The 24,298-nt window shown below is 41.0% G+C and overlaps 1 protein-coding gene across 1 annotated transcript in view; it reads left to right on the top strand.

Annotated features, from left to right (window-relative positions):
- The window catches only part of adamts18 (ADAM metallopeptidase with thrombospondin type 1 motif, 18), a 60,597-nt gene that overhangs the window by 15,808 nt on the left and 20,491 nt on the right, over positions 1-24,298 (top strand). Inside the window, exons 4-16 of the mRNA XM_042416634.1 lie at positions 921-1,200; positions 2,466-2,680; positions 3,630-3,713; positions 3,830-3,989; positions 6,005-6,110; positions 7,049-7,186; positions 7,290-7,443; positions 9,236-9,331; positions 10,447-10,595; positions 17,915-18,087; positions 19,195-19,325; positions 20,432-20,555; positions 20,875-21,119. Of these exons, the coding sequence (XP_042272568.1) occupies positions 921-1,200; positions 2,466-2,680; positions 3,630-3,713; positions 3,830-3,989; positions 6,005-6,110; positions 7,049-7,186; positions 7,290-7,443; positions 9,236-9,331; positions 10,447-10,595; positions 17,915-18,087; positions 19,195-19,325; positions 20,432-20,555; positions 20,875-21,119 (2,055 nt within the window). The remainder of the gene's footprint in view (positions 1-920; positions 1,201-2,465; positions 2,681-3,629; positions 3,714-3,829; positions 3,990-6,004; positions 6,111-7,048; positions 7,187-7,289; positions 7,444-9,235; positions 9,332-10,446; positions 10,596-17,914; positions 18,088-19,194; positions 19,326-20,431; positions 20,556-20,874; positions 21,120-24,298) is intronic.

Here is a 24,298-nt window from a genome sequence, read left to right as displayed (position 1 = left end):
TTCTTATTCAATTATATTAACCAATTCAAAAACTTTACCCGATCAAGCTTTTCAAAATTGAATTAAATACTGAAAAATAAGGATTACATAACACGCTTTATTTTGAGAAAAGCAGATGTTTTATCGGAAACAAAGCCAGGAACACAATATTTTAATTGATGGGGTTGAACAAAATATGCCAACAGCAAGTAATGCTAAGTAGAGCCCTAACTCAGATTTAACTGATTCTGGTTGTACACACAACTTTGATTCTGTCTTTCACATTTGCTGATGGTAGGATGGGGTCTGGGTAGTAATTATAGGTGGGACTGAGTTGCTTCAGGTACACTTAAGCTGTAGGGGTGACTGGGGAGCTGTGTGCTAGCAAATGCCAATGTAGTTGTTTCTGTATACAGTATGTGACTGTATTATGATACCACAACATGTAGGTTTTTACATCATTATGGAGGTTAGAAACATTGTTGAAAGCAGTAACTTAAGAAACATAATGATGTAATATTTACACCACCTGTTATATGAAGACTAGAAGACTGACATCACTCTTTGGTCAAAATTTGATAAAACCATGAACCAACATGTTTTAGCGTCATTAGCCGTCATCAGAGTAACAGAAACACATCTTACATAAAGATGTATGATGAGGTAGATATATATAAATTCATAAGATTCACGCACAGATTGAACACAACGACATTTCACCTTTGTTCACGTTCTAAATACATTTGAAACTATTTGATACTTCTGACCCCGTGGATGTCTATACACTATTTTAAACAATGAAAACATATTGCTCTGCTCAGTGGGTTTAGTCCATTCCTATCAAATATTTGTTCAGTTTATCTGAAACTATTTTGAGGGGTCTTGTGAATAATCCATGGTATTTATTCATTGTGTATGCCTGCTTCATGTGTCTTTTCTAGTCAGGTTTGATCCGTGTGTCTGAGGAGGAGTATTTGATTGCACCGCTACCCCAGCATCTGGCCAAACAACATAACTACAGCGCCCCCGTTGGTCACCACCCGCATGTAGTCTACAAACGCTCAGCGGAACACATTGTCCACAGCAGATCTGGCAACCCATCTAGCCACAGTTCTTCCACACCTGTCAACCCATACCTCCAGCATCATCAGCAGGAGCATCACCATGACTACCAACATGGAAAGCTTCAGAGGCAACACTTCTGCGGACGCCGCAAGCAATGTATGTAAGGGAACCTTATATTCCTTATACTTTTCCAACTGAAAATTCTTTATTCAAGTTTCACACAAGTTATACTTTCCAGTGAGGCGTAAAGTCTGTCAAATGACTCTTTTCATGCATTAATTATTTAATCACAATAGAATTAAAAACCTTTATCCATTCTTTAAAACAAAGCTAAATTATTGTGCTTTTTTAGATGTTATTTTGTATGTTATACAGAAGTTATATCCTCCACTGAAGTGGACACTATGCACCAATGTCTTTGCATAGTCCTACATGTATCAATGCTTTGCATATCCACACATGGTTAAACATGCATGCAACTCCATTATGAATAAATCGATTAACCTTGTTAAATTTAAGTATTTAATTACATAACTTTATCAGTATTTTACATAAAACATGCATTTTAGTGAATAAAGTGAATAGAGAAATATGCACGGCATCTTCTACAGTGAACGATGATACAGTATTTCCAGGCACAGAAATAAAAACTGCAGGAAAAGTCACATTAAAATCTTAAAATTAAATGGAAAAAATCTCTATATCTCATTTTGTGGAAAATCTTTTACCTATTACACAAATTTATGACGTGGTATATAATGTGGGAATGTAATTTAGGATGGTTAGGTTGCAATTATACTAACAATACAATATGATAACATCTGCAAAGATTTTATTTTTAGACTAAAATCAGTGATTTTTTTGTTCCAGTATTAATTAACATTATTATTTAATTAAATATTATTTGACCGTCTTCATACTGAGAAGGATATGCAGATTCTATCAGCTAGGGTAGAAAAGCTACTGAAACCACAGGTAGAACATGATAGTAGTGTATTGTCACAGCATTATGGTAGTATTATTAACATTTCATAACAATAGTGTTGTTACATTTGTTATAGAGCAGTTTAATATGAGGATTCATGTGTATTAAATGTTCAGTATTTGAGTGCGTTGCATTTATTGTAATGGCACAAAACCAGGCTGAGGCTATTCAACCCTCAGGCTAGTGTACAGTTTCATCTTTCTCTCCAGTGGTGAGAGGTAGGAAGCAGCGTGGGGAGTGAATTTCCTGGCCTTTCAGCACCCACGCCTGTACTCTTATCACCCGGCACGAGCCAGGAAAAAGACGGTTCATCCATTTGACCCTCACTGCCAAGTTCTCTCTCTCTCTCTCTCTCTCTCTCTCTCTCTGTCTTTGTCTCTCCCTCATGCCCTCTCTGTCTCTCCTCCCTTCCGTCCTTCCCCTTTTGCCCTTGTAGACGCTCCCAAGCCTCCTGCTGAGGACCGTTTCATCATGCCGGATGAGTTTGCGATGCCCGAGGCAGAAGGGCCAGGAAGGGCAAAGAGATCGCCCATCAACTCCAACAGGGTGGGAGGTCTGAATGTGGAGACCCTGGTGGTGGCAGACAGGAAGATGTTGGAGAAACACGGCAGAGACAACGTCACCACCTACGTTCTCACCGTCATGAATATGGTGAGGGTGGGAGAAGAAAAGGGAGTAGGAAAAAAAGCAAAAGATAGTAGGTAGACAGTAAAAGCTAGAAGAGACGGGGAAAACCAGTTATATTGCTATTTTTCTCCCAGTTCTAGTTCTATTTTTCTCTTCTTTTCTTTTAACATGGGAGACTCTTGATGGACCGAGCTAGCACTAATATTTGCTAGCTTATTTGCGATTTTGCGTTATGAGTTTTTATTTTTAAAAAAAGCACCGTAATTGTGTACAATTACATAGTGTACATTTCAGTAGGTATTGGTTATTGAAAATGGCATTTGTTGTAGTACTGAGTTGTTTCTTCAGTCAGACATTTTGAAGAGTTGTAGTTGGTGGAAGTCTTCAGCTGGGTGACAGACCCACACATTGAAGAATTTATCAGAAAATTCTGTGGTAAATTCTGTGGTAGTCTGTTTCAAGTTTGTTTTGCTTTGAAAAACTAAATAGAAGTAAAATAGCTTTAATGTGTTTTTCTCTTTGCTGTATGGAGGTTAATTAACTTCCCAATAACAGTTGTGTTATGTGCCTCTTCACCTTCTTGTACAGTACAAGTAGACAAGCTAGCAGGGTTACCGAAAAGTAGCCTACTGACACTTTTGCCTGTCTCCATCAGTCACTCAACCCTTGCCTTGCAGGTAGCAGTCCGTCAACATTCTCTTGCCTTTTGTGGTCAAAAATGTTGTATGGGCATTAATATCTTGAATTTTTTTGGGTGCAAGACATTTTCATGGCCTAGGAAGTGGAGCTTGTTCTGCTTTTGTACCTGTAAATTAACCCAGATAACAATAGCACAGTCATCCTACCTAAGGTTGAACGTTACTTTATATTTCTCTCTAGAGGAGGAAGGCATATGATAATCAGTTATCCATGAACATTAGATCTGGCACATTTGGTTTATTACCAAAAACTTTTTCTCTGCTTTTTTTTGCAGGTTTCCAGTCTTTTCAAAGACGGCACCATTGGGACGGACATCAACATTGTGGTGGTTAGCTTGCTACTACTGGAACAGGATCCTGTGAGTAGATTCACCCTTTTATTCTGCAAAAAGTCTTGTTGTTTTGCACTGGATGCTCATGATTGATTTATTCATTCAGTCACTCTACATCTCCTTTCCTCTCCCTTCACTTCCAGCTGGGTTTGACCATAAATCACCATGCAGACCAGTCCCTCAACAGTTTCTGTCAGTGGCAGTCAGGTTTGGTGGGGAAAGGTGGTAAACGGCATGACCATGCTGTTCTCCTCACCGGGCTAGACATCTGCTCCTGGAAGAACGAACCCTGTGACACGCTGGGTAAGACAGCACTCAGCTAACCTTAATGAGCCAAACGCCAGACTTCCTATTTCTCAGTCAAGTGGGAAGCAGCAGTTCCTACTGATTGGCTGTCATGATGATGTGGTATTATGAGATGATGGGGGCTGTCTCCAGTGGTTACCCCTTGCATGACATAAATGCCGTCATTTTGGGCATGTAGGTGTAGAGGTGACAGTATGGGTGTAAATATTGCAACAAAAAGTGAATGAAGTTTGACAGGGGAAAGCAGAAGAGATTGTAAGTGCAGAAAGGCAAATATTTGTCACTGTGAGCAAAAGTGACATTTACTAGTTACTGCAGTGTCATAAATCCAAGCATATGTGATTTTTTTTGGATTGTGACAGTCCAGATGCAGACAGGAAACATGGAGAGAAGTGGTATGACATGCAGCCAAGGACGTCTTCACCATTAGGCCACAAGGACTCCCTGTCTGATTCTCTATACCTTTAGGATACAGCTTTGACCAGTGATGGAAACCAAAATCTCCTACACATAGACAGTTAGTCCGCTGAAGTAGATGTAAAATTACTGTTGCTCATTTAAAATGTCATCAGAAGTTAAAAGTTAGAGTTCTCTGTTTCTATGAAAGAGAATCATAAGCTCTATAAAAGGGGAACTCCACAATTTTTATACATCAAACGCTGAGTACTACCACATATGTGAAAAAGTTGTTTATAAAGCCTTTTTTTGGCTCCAGAGGGAGCTGCATAAAATCTTATAAATTGGCTCAAGTTATGTCACTTAAGTCAGGTTCTGGCTGAAGATAATAAGTTTGAAGATGAGAAAATCTGGGGGTGTGGAGTTAGAAAAAGTTAGACCACTACTTATCTCTGCTTGCAGTCAGTGACTAGGCCCTTAATTAACTGTCACTTTGTGGGAGAACTTATTAAAAAAGTATCCCACCACAGATACCACTCAAAGTTGTGTGAAAAACACCTTTGTCTGAATAAACAAGATGAAAAATCTACAATAAAGTAACAAAGTAACAGATGTTAAGCAAGAAACATATCCCAGAATATCCATGGTGACCAGTGTTGGACTTTAGAATGAGCTTATGTTCAACTTATGCATAAATCTGAAGACTTATAGGAACAAAAGGAAGTTGGAACAACAACAAAGTAGCCAACTAATTTTGGCTAATATCATTATCATTTTAGATTTAGTTTGATTTTCAGTTAAAATAAAGATGAAAATACCACAGATATATTCAAGTTTTTGTCAAGCATCCGCAATAATTAATGCAGTACTTTATTTCATTCGAATTTATTTTAGAAGTGCAGAATTGTTGATTGACCGTATGTAACATCTGTGTGTCTGTAAAAAGTTTTAGACCTGAGACAAAGACAATGTTAAACTGAGCTGAGTATTTTGCGCTGAGGTTTTTGGAGCAGCAACACTCACACTTCATGTTTGACCCAAATTCTGCCAGTGTTGTAAAGTTTAACATCTGGCTCCTTAAGTCACAGTCACATACATCAACCACATATTGATGTTTCTGCTGAACATGTCCTTATTCTCCGGGTCTAATGGGAGAGACTGCTGCCAGAGAATATGAAAAAAAAAACAGCGACCACTTCTGAATATTTTCATCAGCTTGTCAGTTAAATCCCACATCTAGTATCAGTTATCTTTCTCCCAACGCTGTCAGGTCCACCATCAGCAGTTGTATGCTAAACCAGCCATCAATGTCGAGGAACAATCTCAGGATAAGGCGGCAAGGGCTTGTGAGGCAGCACTTTGCAGCTGGTGTGAAATCCCCCTTCAAGCATGCATGCACGCGATTGTGCATATGTGACATTTACTGCACGCCAAATCTGTCAAGATTTAAACTGCAAGAATGTGCTCAGATACAACACGGAGAAAAAGACAAGTGATTTTTATGTTAGGGATTTGAGGTTTGATCTTTGTTTGTTCTCTTTGTTTATTTTATTAATAACCAAGTATTCCATAACACCTAACACATTATCTCTCACCTTCTTTGTCTATCTCTGCAGGTTTTGCTCCCATCAGTGGCATGTGCAGTAAATACAGGAGTTGTACCATCAATGAGGACACAGGACTGGGTTTGGCTTTCACCATTGCTCATGAGTCTGGACACAAGTATGTTACACAAAAAAGTGCATCATGTCAAGCTTAATAACTCACGTTTAAAGGGCTAGTGCACGACTGTTGTAGACAGCACATCACTCACAGTACGCCACAGTTGTAAAGTTGACAAAAACATTGACAGAAATTGTACCTGTAGACTTAAAACAGGTGAAACTGTGTCTGAATTTGTCATTTTAGAGCAACGCACCATACCAGTCACTATATTGGCTTAGAGCTGTGAGTGGATGTAATGAGTATATATGAAATGAAATAAATGTGGTCTGATTTAAAGAAACAAATACACAGTGAAATAGGAGCATTACGTTAGAGCACTACTTCATCCAATCCATGACACTTTATGAGAGAATAATGGAAACTGCCTCAGGCTACATGGCTCTGTCTTTGTGTTTATATGTTTCCATTGAGAAAGGAGGCAGTTTATTTTTGATATTTGTAGATTTAATGTTGCAGTAAAACTCTTCTGTCTGTCTGGACTGCTTTCAACACAAACTGGGGGCAAAGTGATTTGTTTCTTACTTCACCCGGGTGATAATATATCAGAATATCTATAAGACATAATATCCTAATGAATTTAGCCAACTACACTGAAAGCATGCCCAGAAACATGTTGACTTTAGGGCTGAAACTGTTAATCACTGACAAATTAGGACAGAGGTACTTGCTAAACATATGACGCAGTGATGAATAGAGAATACGAGCATCAGCAAGCATTGTGTAGTTGGCCTTGGAGAGTGAGATTTTGTGATTCAATGCAACATGCTATATTTTCATTTGATTAGTGTGATAGTGATGATAGTGTAACATAAAAAGGTGGATAAACAATGACATCATTATGATTAAGAACTCACACTACATGCCAGTCAATGTTTTTGTGTTTTGTTGTGAGAGATCTTAGTCATTTAAATCACCTTATGTCCATTTTTCTCCAGTTTTGGGATGATCCATGATGGGGAAGGGAACCCTTGTCGCAAAACAGAGGGCAACATTATGTCTCCTACTCTAGCTGGAAACAATGGGGTCTTCTCCTGGTCTACCTGCAGTCGACAGTACCTCAGCCGCTTCCTTGGGTAGGCCTCATCATCACACACAAACGCACAAACACTTACATTTACCAGTCAGTTGTTGTTGCTGTGTTCCTGACTTACGCGGGTGGTTTGCTGTGTTCACCAGTACAGCCCAGGCATCCTGCCTGGTGGATGAGCCCAAGCAGATTGGTCAGTACAAATACCCCGAACAGCTTCCCGGGCAGCTGTACGATGCAGACACACAGTGCAAGTGGCAGTTTGGCTCCAAAGCCAAACTGTGCAGCCTTGATTTTGTCAAGGTAAGGTATTCACTCTGTACATTTTTAGTATGATTTTCCTTTATTAATTTTAATTCCTTTATTTAAACAGGATGGCCTCTGAAGTGCCATTTACACGTCATGTCAAGTGTATCATATCTGGATTAACTCCACATGACGCTTTAATGAGGCAGAGAGAACGATAGCTAACTTAAGTGTAATTTTAGCTGCTATCATCACAAGGAAAGACCCTGTAGAGGCTTTTTCCACAGGCAACTTACTGACTTATTTACACTTTCGAGGAGTAAGGATTACTTATGCTTCTCAGAGAGACAGATGCATTTACAACTTTCCAACATCTGGCGAGAATGCATCTCAGATCAACTCCTGAGGTGGTTTGAACATTTCATTTTCAATCTGTCTGTTTCTTGGGCGCATTTACTCTTTGCTTTATTGAAATCGTATCCATCCAAGACCCATGAGGTTAGTAAGTGAAAATGGGTTTTCAGTTGTTTTCAAGGGAATCCTGGCCAAAATGGCTACGCAGTGGTGTTACATGAACCAACAAAGACACTAAAGGCAGAGGAATAAGGAAAAGAGGAAGGATCATTCCCACACTAGATCATTAAAACTAACTCTGTGCTGTGTACAGAGAATCCAATCTATAGCACTTGAATCATGTTGGTCTTCATGGACCCCAACAATCCTAGATCAGGTTTATTCATGTGTCCCTCTGCCTAAACCAAGACTAACTACATGAGTCTCCAGTAATGAGACAGAGCACCTGGGTCATAAGGAGGCTGGAATTGTCTGCTTTACAGCTTTAATGATGTCGTGCTAAACTGGCACTTTATTAATTAGCATGATCTTTGCAAAATAACCTCAAACACCCCACATTTGACCTTCCATTAAAATGCATTCCTTTAGTTGCACCCCCTAAAGCCTTGTGGACTTGATATAAGCCTTTATGTTAGGTGCATTCATTGCTGTTGATTCACATGTAAATGCTGTTTAAAATACTATGCACTCTCCCCCTGCAGGCTGTAATTGCTGGGAAATCGACTTTGCCAAATCGTATATATGACGGATTAGCGCACATGACATCATCACGGCTATTCATGACTTTTCTAAATCCCTGCTATGTTTCCCTAACAGAAGATCAAATACTACATCTGCATTTCTTAGACTTGTGTGCAAGTCAGTGGGTGGTAAATTAACCTACACGCTGATTAACAGTGGATTTAGGACTGCCTTTCACACTTTTTCTTTATGTTTTTTTTGTGTCCTTGATGGGCTCATGTAGAATGATTTTCAGCCTGCTGGTGTGGCTGTCAGCCACCTGCTCGGTGTCAGAGAAGTAGATCAGCATGAGGACAAAGATTCAAATTCACACACACACACACACACACACACGCACACACAGGAGCTGTCTCTCCTGCTCTTACCCTCCCTCCTTCCTCTCTCTTTGCCAATTGCAGTTGGGCGGGTTGCCAGACTCTGCCGCCTGTCTCTCGACCCGGGCTCTCCCTCTGTGCTCACTCGCTCGCTCTGTCTCTGTTTTGTTGGGTCAGATGACACATACAATTATAGCCCGTTTCATTAAAGAAGTACAGTGATTAGATTTGACACTGAGGCTTTGTGGGGAAGCTTATTTGCCTGTTATCAGGGGCTTATCGAGCAGTGTGATGGTGGTCTCGGCAAGAAGCAGGTGCTGTCGGTCAGGGAAGAGGAAGGAGTGGAGAAACAGTGCATGGTCATAAGCAAAATAATAAACATCATATCTGATATGATATGACGTCTCAGCCTGTCGGTTTGTGTGTGTCTTGTTTGACAGGACATCTGCAAGTCGCTGTGGTGTCACCGCACAGGTCACCGGTGTGAGACCAAGTTCATGCCCGCTGCAGAAGGCACCAGCTGTGGTCCTGACATGGTGAGGAAAGGTCTTCTTGTTCCTGTGAAATAGCAGCAACCAGTCCCTCATCCTGCTGACTGACACTTCCACTCTTTGATGCACTAATTAGACACCATGCATACATTTTAAAATTAGTGACAAATGGACAAATATGAGCCTAACAGTGTCTTATTTGGATGCATGATATGGTTAAAAAGAAGTCTGAGTGGGCAAGAAACACGAGCAGTAAGAAAACAAACCACAGGAGGACAGACTTTAAAATTATTACCCAAACTGTTCATTGTAACCATCCATCACAGTTTACAGATCGACTCCATGCTTTAACTTTGACCCACCATACCTGCTATAGTTTTACAGTTTCTTGTGCAATGAGGGACTATTACTGACATTTGGTTTAGATAATCTGGCTAAACTGTTAGCATGTTTACAACCTGTCTCGTCGTCTGACAGCTCGTTTCTTGCCCTGCGTTTTTTTTTTACGTAGATATTGCCGTGTTCCCAGATCTTTTACTTTTGTGAGTCAAATATTTTCATAACTGATAGAAATAATGTCTACGAATATAAGACCCAAGTTGTAATAAACTGGAATTACCCTTTAAGTTGACATATTGTCACTTTCCCGAGCCAAAGTAAACCTTGCAACTTTAAAATCCAGAGAAGACACCACAAACTAGATTATATTACAGTAACTGGCCACTTATTTAATTCAAAGCACTACAGTAGAATCAATAAATACTTAATAAAGTATCCATCCTTGCCGCTTGTGCATGCACGTACCTGCAGAAGCACTGCGCTCTGTTAACTCTCCCAGCTGGACACAGAACAGCTGCACCTCTTCACATATCGAAAGATGATATTTAGACCGAGAGAGGTGGTGATGTGTGTGAGTGCAGGGCTTGGCTTGGATTGGCTCGGGTGTGGTGCACAGTGTATTTGTGTGTGTGTGTGTGTGCATGTGTTTTTTGGCTTTAGCTAGAGAGTCTGGGTGTCCAGGTGTGGTGCTGGGCGTTTGTCCAAACCAGAAAACTCAGGCAAGACGCCCGGGCCGAAGCTCAAGTATTGATAAGAAAGCTATTTATGTGTGTCTTTTTCTCTTCTCCTGTTTCATTTCTACCTTTCTCTCATTCCTCCAGTGGTGTCGGAGGGGTCAGTGTGTTAAATATGGGGAGCATGGTCCCAGGGCAGTCCATGGCCAGTGGTCAGCCTGGTCCCAGTGGTCCGACTGCTCCAGAACCTGTGGAGGAGGGGTCATGTACAGGGAGCGCACCTGTACCAGCCCGAGGTATGCACACTTGCATACACATAATCTTCTATTAATCTAATTCATCTCCTCTTTTTTGATGCTATTAAAAATATTAACTAGCCAAACACATGACAAAGTGATTCATGTTGTCATGTGGCTGCTTCTACAATAAAAACTTAAGTTGCAGTTTGGGCCAGAAAGCAGTTCTTGAAGGCATCATTTCCCAAAATCCTTCCTTTCTGAACACCTGAAAGCGCTGTCTGCCAGGTAGCTGTCAGCAGCATAGACTTGCACACACATACTGTACATGCACACACACACACACACACACACACACACACTAACACACACGCACACACACACAGATAACCGCTCTCATCAGTCAGGCTGACAGTCCAGACAGACAGACTATCTCTCCCCATGCTCCAGACGAGGAAAACCTCCTAATAGCATGCTCTTTTCTCTGAAAGCCGCCAAGACAGTCAGCAAACGTCCCCCATTGCTGCTCACTCACACAAACATAATTCTACATAATTCTGCAGACCCACATCCCACAGTGCATATCTCTTTGTTAGCAGAGTGCTCTGTGCATGTCATTACACGCACGTGAGAGATTCCCAGTTTTAATTCAGCATTTCATAACAGACATACAATCCCTCGTTGTTATTCCCCAGAACACTTGGGAGATTTATTAGATGTTTTTAGGCCTTTATTTCTCTCACATACAATAGATATCTGGATTTATTATTGCTGTTCTGTCACTATGTTGCAATCACTTTATTGATTGTCTTGGCCTGCAGTTAGTTAGGCAGTTCCCACAACACCAGCACTTTAAATTTGGATACAGGATGTCTGCAGTGGGATATTTAGAGGAAGGATTAGTTTCCTCATCATTCATGCCATTTCAGCCTCTCTCCTGCATTTACTGCGCAGTATGTGTAGTCCACGGACTGATTTCAGCATTTTTTTTCCCTAAATTACATTACAGATGATGAACACTGACATTATTTTATAGTTGTATGAAATAAATTTTGTTGTTGTTAAGGGTTTCATTATGTTTAGGTTGCTACGTCTCCTTGAGGAGTGGGTTTTTGAACTTTTTCCATACTGTAATACAGGAACAGTCATGATGGGGATGGTGGAACCAATTAGCAGTGTTTTTATTTTCACTTGTGCAAGCCACGTCCTGTGAACAGAAAAACATAAGTCAACACAGATTCCTAGCACCTCTAATGTTTTTCCTTGCTGTGTTTCTAGCCAGCTGTCAAATGAATTTTAAGCATGCTTGATATTTACCAAAATACAATTTTGGAGGAATTTATTCCTGGGCTAGATGTCACTTCTTCTTGTCAGCTAATGTTTAGCACAGTTTATATTGTCTGTAGACAACATTTTCACTTAGTAGATCTCTAAAGGATCACCTTATGTCAGGACGACAATTAAAGGAATGTTGTACTTGGCAGCAACAGCATTGCTACATGAAACACATATTTATGCATGAGCACACACACTCACACATATAGTTTCCAGCAAGATCATGACTAATGGATAATATCCCAGGCCAGTGCACCATCTTCATTGGTGCACAGACCTCAAAATTCATCACTAAGGATATACTGATTGGTTTGTATTGAACACTGTACTATTAATGATTGCCATCATTTATGAATTAGTCATAGGAGGTTAGATCATATTTGCAAGTCATATCCAGTCTGAGTTATACAAATAAAGTGGATATCTTCCACAGTTACTCTTTTAGGAGGACTGTGGATTTTGTCCCCCATCTCTTACATCGTAAACACATTATGAAGGGATCTCTTGTATGAACAGGAGGAATGATTACAGCAAGAAAAACGTGTTCAATTGGGCACCTGACTATTGTTTCAAGACAGACTTGAAAATTTGTGAATCTATCCTTTAATGCATTTTCTACATTTCTACATTTTCTAAACAACCCATTTTACCTAGCCATGCTATGCAGTATAAAAACACTTGTAGCGAGCCAGCACAGCTCGACTGCTTGTGGCATGGCTTGGCGTGACTACCCCAAAAACCCTTGTCTTTTAGTTTCCAAACTTGCACTAATTTCCACTTCGACTGACATTTCCAAGTCAATTTATCACCTACCCTTTCACTGATTCTTTAGCTCTTTTCAGCACTTTCACCTCAACTGATACTTCAGCTTTACACAGGGCTTACATGTAAATTGACATGTCAACTTAATTCAGTGCCTACACACAAAACAGGAACTGCAGCTTCATTCAGAACTTCAACTTTAACTGAACTTCTTTTAGTAATTGTATTACGACTGACACTTCAACTATGACTTCTATGAAGTTTCAGCTGCAAGCACACATACATTTTTCTTCAGAAAATGAAGCCTTTTCTAGTTTCATAATGCCTTTTTTCATCACATCCACTCCATTAAGGAGTCAGTTCAGATATTCAGAGACTTCTACTATATCGCTCGCCTCACTCCACTGGCCTCATCACTGCTTACTTAACAGCAAGGCAGACACTGATGTGGCTGTTCTGTCCGTCACAGCTGACTCGTCTCCTAATCCCTCTGAGGGATCAAAGACGTTTTCAGAGGCAGACCAGCCCTCATATGATACACATTATACACCATGACTGGCAGACCAAAAAGGGCCACAGAGCCCTTTAAACCAGGTTATCTGTCAAGTTCATTTATCATTCCTGTGGCACTAAAGAGCGCTTAATAGCAGCAGTCTCTGAAAAATGGGTTGATGCTGCTAAACGGTAAGTTATGGGGTCAGTGGGACACAGAGAAGGAAAGATGGCAGGAGCTAAATATCATATTCAGTAATGCCAAGTCATGATATTATTATCAAAATGGGCAAAGGTGTTGTCAGATCAGTCACTAATCTGATGGGAAACAAAAATATTACATGTTTTAGGGCACCTTCTCATCTCCATCACCATCCTCAACCCCTCCACCCCAATACTCACTTGCTTCTGTACCCTCTCATACACACTTTGACTTAATCCTAGCTGCATACCCCCGAGTCACGTTGTACTCCATGACTCATGAGATTCAGAGTGCGTTTGTGTGTGACTGTCCCCGGTAATCGCTGAGATTATTTTGGCAGGGCCCCTCTGCTCCTAATCTGAGCAGAACAAAATGGATTAGCCCGAATCTGATTGCTTGTCTCTAATGTCATCCACACCCCCAAACTGGACTGTCTGAGGGGCGTCCTCCTCAAATCTCTTGACATATCACTGACACCTTCTGTAAATTTTCACATTTATAGATTCTAAACTGAATTTATAGATTTTTATGTCCAACTTGCAACATGTCCAACTGCTTCAACTGCTGTTGTAGATGACATTGTTAACTCGCTTGATAAAAAGTAAGTGCAGCACTCTTTGTAGACCTGTCCAACCTTTTGATAATGTTGATCACAATGCTTTGTTAAATAAGCTGCTCCCCAGATATTTGATAAAGGTGTACCACAAGGAACAATTTTAGGCCCCCTGCTTTTTACTCTATACATAGATAATATCTGCTTCAGTCCAACTGCCAACTAAAAATTGTACATTGCTGACAATACCATCTGGTATGCCATCGGCTCTACAGCAAACTAGACCTTCTCTAGGTTACTGTCTGCTTTTGATTAGTAGTAGTATTTTAAAGCTGGAGCGTGGGACTCATTTACATATAAATGAACGTCTGTTACATTCAAGCCCTTGCCAAATGAGTTCACTCAATGCTAATTGAGCCTATCACCACCAGATAAATTTCTCTGTATTTCACAGTATAAAAAGTTTATAAATCTGGTGTCCATGTCACGTTCCCTCGCTGGCACACCAGTAGTAATGCATTTTATGTCAACCAGCAATGATTGGTTTGCCGGAGCTGAAGGGCACCCTTAGAGCATGCGCATAATAAGAGCCAGCTAACTTCCGGTTTAGCCCTCTGCTAACTTGACGATTTAACTATTTACTCTCACTGCCCGAAGGGGGAGACCAAAGTTCCGCAGGTTTAAGTACTTTTATGTACTTTTAAGTAAATTTGGTTTGACAGTAGATGGTCCTACAAAACGTACGTCAAACATCTTTCTCAAAAACTAAGATTCAAATTGTAGTCTTAACTGGAACAGAGTTTGTTTCGCCTTTCAAAACAGGAACACCATTATTCAATCCACTATTATATCTACACTGAAATACTGAGAAATTCTGTATGTTTATCATGTAAATCTAGAAGGCATCAGCATACGTGTACTTTCATCTTCCAGACCACGCTACTGAAGTTGCTGAGATGCTTGACAACCTCAAGTGAGTTCAAAGTAAAACAACCATAACAACATAGGTTAGCTTCAAATATTTCACATACCAACTATGCTCCTTACTTCTGAAATGAACTGCAAAACAAACTGAAGTTAGAGACACTCATTCTCTAAATATCAGCAAGTTCTACTTAATTTGTTGTAGTGCATGTGTAACGATTACTTTGTGTGGCTGAATTGTCTTGTTGCAATGTTCTCTTCTTCTTGTAATGATTGTAAACTCAAATAGACATACCAACTCCAATTTTAGACAAAATCTGTTAAAATCCCATGTTGTTTGGAATCCGAGCTTATAGATCTAACAGCTTCTTGAACATTTTCACCTCTGTTCTGCTACAAAATCATCACTCAGCAGGAGAAGTCTTAAAAATCATTCATTTGATTCCGCAAAAACCCATCCATTTTATGACTCAAGCATGTATCTCTTGCTCAGCCTAGTAAAAGAAGTCTATTGGATCAGCCGGTTAAAGCCTTCCTTTCTAGGAGTTGCTCCAAGACGGAAAATGAATCTTCTCCCCTTTCCCCTCCCTCCACCTCCCTCCTTGCTCCTCCATTCCCCGTAGACCACCTGCCAGATCAAACACAGTCAACCTAATCCTCACCAACAAGCCTGGGAGATTAGGTTCACGATCTTGACCTGGTTTTGTATGGTGTACATTTTGTCACACACTCATTTTAATGGGAATGGGGGTTGATAGTGCTTAGATAGACCCTTGTTTGGAGGAGTCTCCCAGTAGACTTGTAAAGGTGTTTTACAGGGGTTAGGCCCGTAGCACAGCAGCAGAATGTGGATCTATTTGCATGTGTGTGAAATACAGAGAGAGGGGCAGGGAAACAACAGGTGACTCAAGAAGAAGAAAAGACTAGACATGGTGACCTCTGACCTAAAGGAGGTCAGTCTCAGCTTCTGTCTCCAGGCAGATTTACCAGGCTTCTGGGACATTTAAGCAACCTTAAGGATCTTTAGGGCTGTGTTGGAGTTGGGTGCACAGACAGAAGGGGAATAACTGAAACACAAACCGAAAACTTGTCATATCTGGTTTCTGTCTTGTTTTGGAAGTAGATTTACAGTTGCGATGATCTGGATGATCTAGGGAGATGAGAGGAGAGGGGAATGGAGGACAATGAAGAAAAGAGGTAGAGAAACCTCAAGTGTTGTGAAACTCAGGGAGAGCCTCTTCAGACAGCCCACTCCACCATAATCCATCAAGTGCATTCAGCTCCATTCTGGAGTAAAAACTGCCCCTCTTCAATGCTTGCCTCTGATCAGAAAGCCTTGACTGACAGAGTATACGGTGTAGTCCCCTGCTGGCCCGCCGTAAGCACATTACCATATGGGCCGCGTTTGTCTACTGCTAAGTCTTAATAGGATCAGGCCTATGAAAACCTGCGCCAAATCCACCCCCCCCTACTGAGGGAAGCAAGATCGGCACAGAGCAGATTTACACACATACACACACACACCTTGAATGGAGCTCCATCACTCCTGGCAGCTCAGTCACTGTTTGATTGAGTCCAGGTCTGAATGGAGGAGGTGAACGGTTAGAGTTTAAGGAAAATGCAGTGAATTAGTTCTGATTGTTGCTGACATTCATTTCATGCAGACATTTTCAATATTGTTGCACTGGTGAAGCAAATTCAAAAGACATATGCCTCTGGTTGCATTGTTCTCCTGGTGTTTACTGTTTCTATTAGGGACTTTTTCAGTTCCCTTGCCCAAGGATTTCATTACATAGTAACACTTAGTGAATTGTTTTTATTAGACATGCTTCATCAGCATGGTTCCTCAGTCTCTCTCTGTGTGTGTCTATGTGTGTGTGCAAGCCACTTTTGGTTAATGGTGTAAATAGCTAAACTCAATTTTCTCTGTAGGTGGTTGTGCTGGAATTCCTGGCATGAGTTTAAAAGGCATGGGAAGTCTGACATGGCATCCTAATGCTCACTACATGTCAAGACCCTACTTGACTCTTTTCTAGCAAGTGGTGATTGCTTTCATTATTTTAATGGAATATTAAACCTCCATTACCTGTTTATGTTCTGTACACTATATTCTTGTGTGGTTAAAGAAGTGTTGATTTAGCATGGCAGGAAAACATCTGACATGGCACAGCATCTACATGAGCTTAATCCTGTTGATCCAAAACTTGTAAAACTTTTTACACTTTGATCAGGGTTAACAGTATATTGACACAAGTTTTGAGGTAAACAAAACCTTTTGGTTGGTTAAATGATGACGTCTTAGATTTGACTGTTTTCCAACAGGCTTAACCTCGGTTCAACAGCCACACTGATTTGGGGATACCAAGGTACAAAGTTGCCTTTTTATTTTAGGGAAATATGCCATTTCACTGTCTTGCTGAGAGTTAGATGAGAAGATTGATACGACTCTCATGTCTGCCTGTTCAATAAGCTACAGCACCCAGTTAGCTTAGCTTAGCAGAAAGACTAGAAAGAGGGGGAAAAAGCTAGTTGGGGCTCTGTCCAAAAGTAACAAATCTGCCTACCAGCACCTTTCAAGCTCACTTGCAACTCTTTCAACATTCAATCTTTGTTTAATATGTAGAAAAATCAAAGTGTAAAAAGGTGGTCTTCACCGTGAGGTTGTTAGGCTACCAGACTCCAGCAAGAGCCAGGCTAGCTGTTTCTGCCTGTTTGCAGTCTTTATGCCAAGTTAAGCTACCCAGCTACTTGCTGTAGCTTCATGTTTAATGGACAGATATGAGAGTGGTATTGACATTTAAATTCCTGCTAAATACACTAAATAAGTGTATTTTCCAAAATATCTGGATATTAGAACATGTACAGGTGTATTTCATTGAATGGTTGCTAATGAGTGCAGAGCAAAAACAAACAGCACATGCACAATTTGGTCTTGTCCTCTAATCAGCTGGCTTCATCCCTTTTGTGAAATAAACTTACATTAGAGCACTTGGTTTAGTTCTCTACTTATAGTGATATGCATTATGTTACTGACACATTGGTAACAATCCAGTGGTAATAAAACAAACTCATCTGACTTGTCCCCTCTCTCCTTCTTTCTCATCCATCCAGGCCTCAGAACAATGGTAAATTTTGCTCAGGCTCCAGCCGTCTCAACCAACTGTGTAATAACCGGCCGTGCCCCCTCAATGCAGTGGACTTCAGGGCCCAGCAATGTGCTGAGTACAACAGCAAGCCCTTCCGGGGCTGGTACTACAAGTGGAAGCCCTACACCAAAGTGGACGGTAAGGTGATCAGTTAATTAGACTCAACATGTAAAGAATTTGTTCAGTCCTGGCACATTTGAGTTGAGGATGTCTACGTTGCTCTGTGGAGGACTGTAGAAACTGTGGGAAAATTCTTAGATAAGGTCACAGTGAGTGAAGATTCACTTAACATGGTTCCTTTGTCAACAAATGTAGAAGATCAAGAATATTTTTTTCCTTACATCCTTCTGTGAGAGTTTCTTTGTGTGAATTAAGAGATTTTCTATCTTTAAATCACTCAGTGTTTCCTGAGGATTATGAAGACATCCCATGATTTAATGTATTCTTGGCACATAATGCACAAGAAAATAAATGTAATTGTTCAAGCACAACACAACACCACTAAATAAACTTAGAATTGCAGATTGCTCAGGGCAAGCTTTTTCTTGTCTTAATTCTGCTGATCTTTTATATTCTACACCCTGATGCACTCTACTAGTTCTAATCTCTTTTATAAAATGTTTCTGTAATGCCAACCTCTATTTACTGCTGCAGTGATTACGGCCAAAAAGCTGGAGGAAACTATCACTCCGTGTAATATGCATGGGAGACATGTAGCCACCTGCACCCTCTGACACAGTGGGGATAGATTTAAAAAGGAAGCCTGCGGGCCAGCTTTGTTACATAGAGCAAGGGAGAGAGAGAGAGTGAAGTGAAGGAGAGCAGCGTTTGGCCGTCGTCCCAGGCCTGTTTAAGCTGTTGATGAATGTTGGGTGATGTAGAGAGGAACAGATTCTGAACTGCCTTCTAGGACCTTGGGCCAAGTCACCTTCACCGTCATTTATTTTAATCAAAGGCGGCTGTAGAGACTTGTCTGTGATAACTGATCTGAACTACAAAATAAACCTGTAGCCCCACATGAATACCCCTGGGTGCATTCATTGTCAGTTCCTATCTTTTCCAATTCAGCAGGAGCTGCACATACTGTATGTGTAACAGGTTGCAGTAGCTACTGTAACTTCAAATATACCAAGTCATAGAAGAACATGAGTGGATCAGCATTCCCCCTACAACCTGCAGATTTTTCTGATGCTATCTTTTGTTAATACCATTTTCACAGTATGTATGTGTATGTTTTCTTTGCAGATGAAGACATCTGTAAGCTGTACTGCATTGCAGAGGACTTTGACTTCTTCTTTGCCATGTCCAGCAAGGTCAAAGATGGCACCTCCTGTTCTGACCTCAAAGGAGACATCTGCATTGACGGAGTGTGTGAGGTACACTGGCTTCATGAATTTAAGCTGCACAATGAAACTATTTTTCTCCAGTTGCAATGGGAGATAAATGTTGCATGTGACTTTTTTGACATGACAGTACATGGCAAAGGCTTTGCATACTTGATATCACAAAGTCATAGGAGAGACAAGGATGAGAGGTGGTAAGAATCAAGTGCAGTTTTTGGTGGATGACCAGGATTTGCAATGACACCACTTTAAGACCTGGTCAACTGCACTGTTTTGTGGCTATTTATGTGATGTCCTATTTTTGTGTGGCTTTAATTGGCACAGGCACACAGACTACAAAATCAAACTTTAAATGTTATGTTTGCCTTTTTAAAACTTTTACCACCCCAGTAGACATGCTAACATATATTTCAGAGGTACAATTATAGCAATAATGCCAGAAAGGAAGATTTTACTGGATTGCAAAAAATGGTGAGGGCAACTTTGCTTGTCAGCTTTACAACAAAGTGTACGTGGCAACCTCACAAGTAATGAGATGTGTAAGGTTTGAACAAGTCAATAGTTTAAGTTTTAATTAAATTAATTTTTAAGTGAAAACAAAGACATTCAAGTACAAATGTCTATTATGTCTTTAAGAATCAACTCCTTGTGTAGTGCTAATCTTACTGCAGTACAATAAATGATTACAGCTGACGTTTTGGGTGCGTTCACTTTCAGCTCCACATCCAAATAAGAGGTTTAGATAATTGGGTTAAACAGGGGATTTGTTTAAAACCTGTCTGGTTGTCTAAACCAGTCATGTTGCTGGCCAAACTTGCTGTACTGTAAGGGAGGTAATTCTTGCCAATATGTCATCTAATTGCTTTTAGGATGCATGAAGGCATAAGAAAAAGGTGGAGAGTGTTTTTTTCTGTAAGCAAAAATGGGTGCTGTGTGTCCCAGCATGCTTCTACCTCAGAAAATTTAGTGCAGCACTGAAACCTGTACAAGCAGGTTTCAAAAACCTGGCTTCTTGACTCAGTTTTTTTGTACTGATGGACAGTCTCTCTACTCTATTACAGTATTTTGTCTGTTTTTCTGAATTTCTTAGCGCCAAACAAAGATCAACATCTCTCTGTTTTGTGTGTTTGTGTGTGTAGGCTGTGGGCTGTGACCAGATTCTGGGTTCCAGGGCCTCTCTGGATGCCTGCGGAATCTGTAAGGGAGACAACTCCACTTGCAAGTTCTTCAAAGGCCAGTACTCCCTTCAACACAGGGCTAACGGTAAGCTTATCCTTTTCTTAGTTTGTAGCATACACTGAGTACTTCTGCAGGACAAAGGGAGACTTTACCAAACAAACAAGGAAACTGTAATAAACCATGCACAGCCACATGCACCTCATCCCACTTCATTATGCATTGTTCCACTTCAGCCATGTGCAGTAACACAAAAAGACCAGGGACAAGGTTGAGTGCATGTAGAGTTTGTCTGTGTGGATGGGTAGCATGACTGTGTGATAAAACATCTAAGGATTAGAGAACATTAATATAGAAATATCTAAACATGATGATGACTTTCTTCCCTCTCCATTTTTTATACCAGAGTATTACTCCATGGTAACAGTCCCAGCTGGTGCACGTAGCATTCGCGTTCAGGAAATGGAGGTTTCCACCAGCTACCTGGCCGTCCGCTCCCTGAAGAGGAAGTACTACCTGACCGGGGACTGGACAGTGGACTGGCCGGGGAAGTTCCACTTTGGTGGGACTGTGTTCGACTACCAGCGCTCTTTCAACAAGCCGGAGAGCCTGTATGCCGCAGGACCTACTAATGAGACGCTGGTGTTTGAAGTAAGCCGCCACTGCCCGAGTGACGTCCGTTTATAGCAATTGACAGTGACAGGGTCCCTGGCAGAGCCGCCGCGCCTCTTTTTTTATGTCTGGACAGGACGAGGCCTAGATGAAGACAGAAGTTAGGGTGGGGGAAGGCAGAGTGGTGGAGAGAACAGGGGTGGTTGTAGCTGCCTGTAGTGCTTCTGTGGGGGATTGATTTTGCAGGGTGATTAGTTACGTCAGGGATGTTGGGTTGGGGGGGGGGGGGGGGGGTTGAAGGCTTTAATCTGAATAAGTTAGAGCTTTTGGGGGCATGATAGCCTGTTTGAACCCACACATTGAATGTCCAGAGCTGTCATCTTTGTGAGTGAGAGAGAGAGAGAAAGACAATAAAAGAGGGTGAACAGTAGAAGAAGACAAAAGGTTCATGACACAACAAGGATTAATTCAAATCAAAGCCAACTGTTTAAAGGGTCAGTTCACCCAGAACACACTGTCAACAGTTTTCATATGGACTCATTCTTCAGTATAAAGTTTTTCCACCGAAAACACAACATCTGTGGATTATCCAGAGTAACTGTTTCTGAAAAAAACATGTTGTTGAATTTTAAAATGTAAAGGTGTGTTCAGACAGAACAGAAAACAGCCAAAACAGCAGAAATGTAGAAGGCAGATATAAAAGCTAAAACTTGCATGCACAGATACTGGGAAAATATGTTTTTTTTTCTTATTCTGGTTCAACAGATTCCTTTAAGCTTTAATCGAGTGACAGAGAGAATAGTGTGGACATCAGGCAGAGGGAAATATGGCACAATTAGTCTAAATCAGCCTTTGTATAGCCCCTTGTTTATATGCGGTACAGTCTCTTGGTACTGGCAGTTCTAGTGTAAACACAGAGTCACGTGCTTGTCTACATACACGTATTCAAAGCCATGGATGTGGCCCCTGTGGCCACTGACCTCAAAAGCTCTTTGTTGCAGACATGTGATTCAAGGCTAATAGAGCGAGAAAAATCCCTAAGTCAACTGCCCTTTAGAGTCGGGTTTGAAAAGTATAAAATCAGATGGTGTCTTGGAGTGAGATGTTCGCATAGTATAGTAGGTGATTTATGAGCTGATGGTACTTTTTTTGTGTCAGAAGCCAGAGCTTGGAGGGGAGGGCGAGTCTTTACCCGTTGTGAAGCAGCTGAATATTATGCTGGACAGGCATATCCTCCTGACAGCACAACTAATATTCGACAAGTGGCCGAGTCATTCACCCTATGACTCTGTAGGTTTAAGTGAATGGTGTTGGGATGTGTGGGATGTTCTTCCCACATAACTTTGTCAGCGTAAGCATTTATTTTCTCTTCAACTCTGAACCCTAGGCGTGGAAACAGAAGTGGAAACCAGGTGAAGACTAGACATTTTTTTTCCCCACCATGGATGAAGTGATAGTCATGTAAAAGCTGGTCTCCTCTCAGTCCCCTGGGCTACTGAAATACTGTGGTTAAAGCAGGAATGATTGGCCTGTAAATCCAGGAGGAATACCATTGCGATATTTCTAAAGTGCTTTGCTGGTCTTTTGTTGGGCCATCAGGAAATGTCTGTGTGTTTTTGGAGCTATTTTAGAAAAGAGGCTTCTGTTTGAGGGCAGTTTAGCAGAATAGCTGCTGTTGTTGGCATTTGAACAGCCCATTGTGCAAGATGAATGCTTGCAGAGACGGAGCTTCTAGTATTGTCATTCCCAGAAGAGGTTGTCCAGGATATAATAATTTACCCCATAATTTTTAACACTTTTCTGCTTCTGCAATTTCTGCATTCTGCATTGAGTGTGGGAAAATTTTGGGATAACTCAGTTTCTTTTACAATTTCAATTTTTTTAGCCATGCTAGTGGTATTGCCTGAGGGATGTTGGTTTGTCGGTTGGTCCACCACTTTGGTCCAGACAGAAATATCTCAACATCTATCGGATGGATTACCATGAAACTTGGTACAGATATCTGTGGTTTCCAGAGGATGAATCCTAATGACTTTGGTCATCCTGTTACCTTTCCTCTAGCGCCACCAGCAGGTCAAAGTTTTCACTTATCCTGAGAAATATCTCAATATCTACTAGATGGATTAGCACAACATTTTGCACAGACATTCATGGTTCCCAGACCCAGTACTAGTACCTGCAAACAAATGACACTCCCATCAGCCTCATCTATACTTTGTGGGTGGTGCTAATTAGCAAATGTTAGCATGCTCACACGACAAAATAGGATGCTGAAGATGGTAAACATTATACACACTGAACATCACCATGTTAGCATTGTCATTGTGAGCATGCTGCCATGCTAGAGTTAGCATTTAGCTCAAAGCCATGCCTGTACAGCTTCACAGAGCTGCTAGAATGGTTGTCTTGTTGTGCTTTGGGCCTTTTGTTCCATTTGATAATAATAACAATTTTGTCACCAAGTTAATTGCTCAGGGAACATGGCAACGTTGCTAAAAAGAAGTCACATGGGGCAAGAAACATGAGCATTCAGACTAGCAGGGAGGTTTTAAAAAACTCAGAGGTTAGTCAAACCTATTGGGAAAGAAATCGAAACTGAAAAGTTCAGACAGACTTCCTGGCTCACCTTTGACCTGCATTGCAAATGCCACGTTCATGTGTGGGTGTGCTTACTTTCGATTTTAGTTCCAAAATTTAAATAACCTGGCAATACAGCTGGCTTAACCTGTCTGATTTTCTGACTACTTGCCCTGTTTCTTGCCCTGTTGGACTTACCAATGTCACCATATTCCCAGACCTCATCACTTTCTCTGGTGAAGCAGTGGCCAAAACCACAAAAAGAAGGTGAAAGTTTTAATAACCTGAAATGTATCCTTTGAAAAAAGGAGCTTGCTAAAGGCAGACAGTCTTGTCTGCGTGTCCCAGTCATACATCTGTCCAGCAGAGCACTCGGCGGTAGCATGCTGCTGATCTGCAGATGACATGAGCATAATCTCTGTAAGTATGTCCTGTAATTACAAAAAGGAGAAAGAGGTTGATAGAGAGAGAAAGAGAAGGGGGGGGGGGGGGGGGGGGGGGGGGGGGGGCAGTGAGATTAAAAGATTAAGAATTCTGCAATTGAACTCTTTGGATGTGACAAGTTAAGGTCAGGGCATAGGGACTTAAACTGCAAATGAAAAGCGCCAAATGAAGGAAAGCGGGTAGAGTGTTTTTTTTTT

This window comes from Thunnus maccoyii, chromosome 1, assembly GCF_910596095.1.
Source record: "Thunnus maccoyii chromosome 1, fThuMac1.1, whole genome shotgun sequence".
NCBI lineage: Eukaryota > Metazoa > Chordata > Actinopteri > Scombriformes > Scombridae > Thunnus > Thunnus maccoyii.
This window is presented reverse-complemented; position numbering and strand designations above follow the sequence as displayed.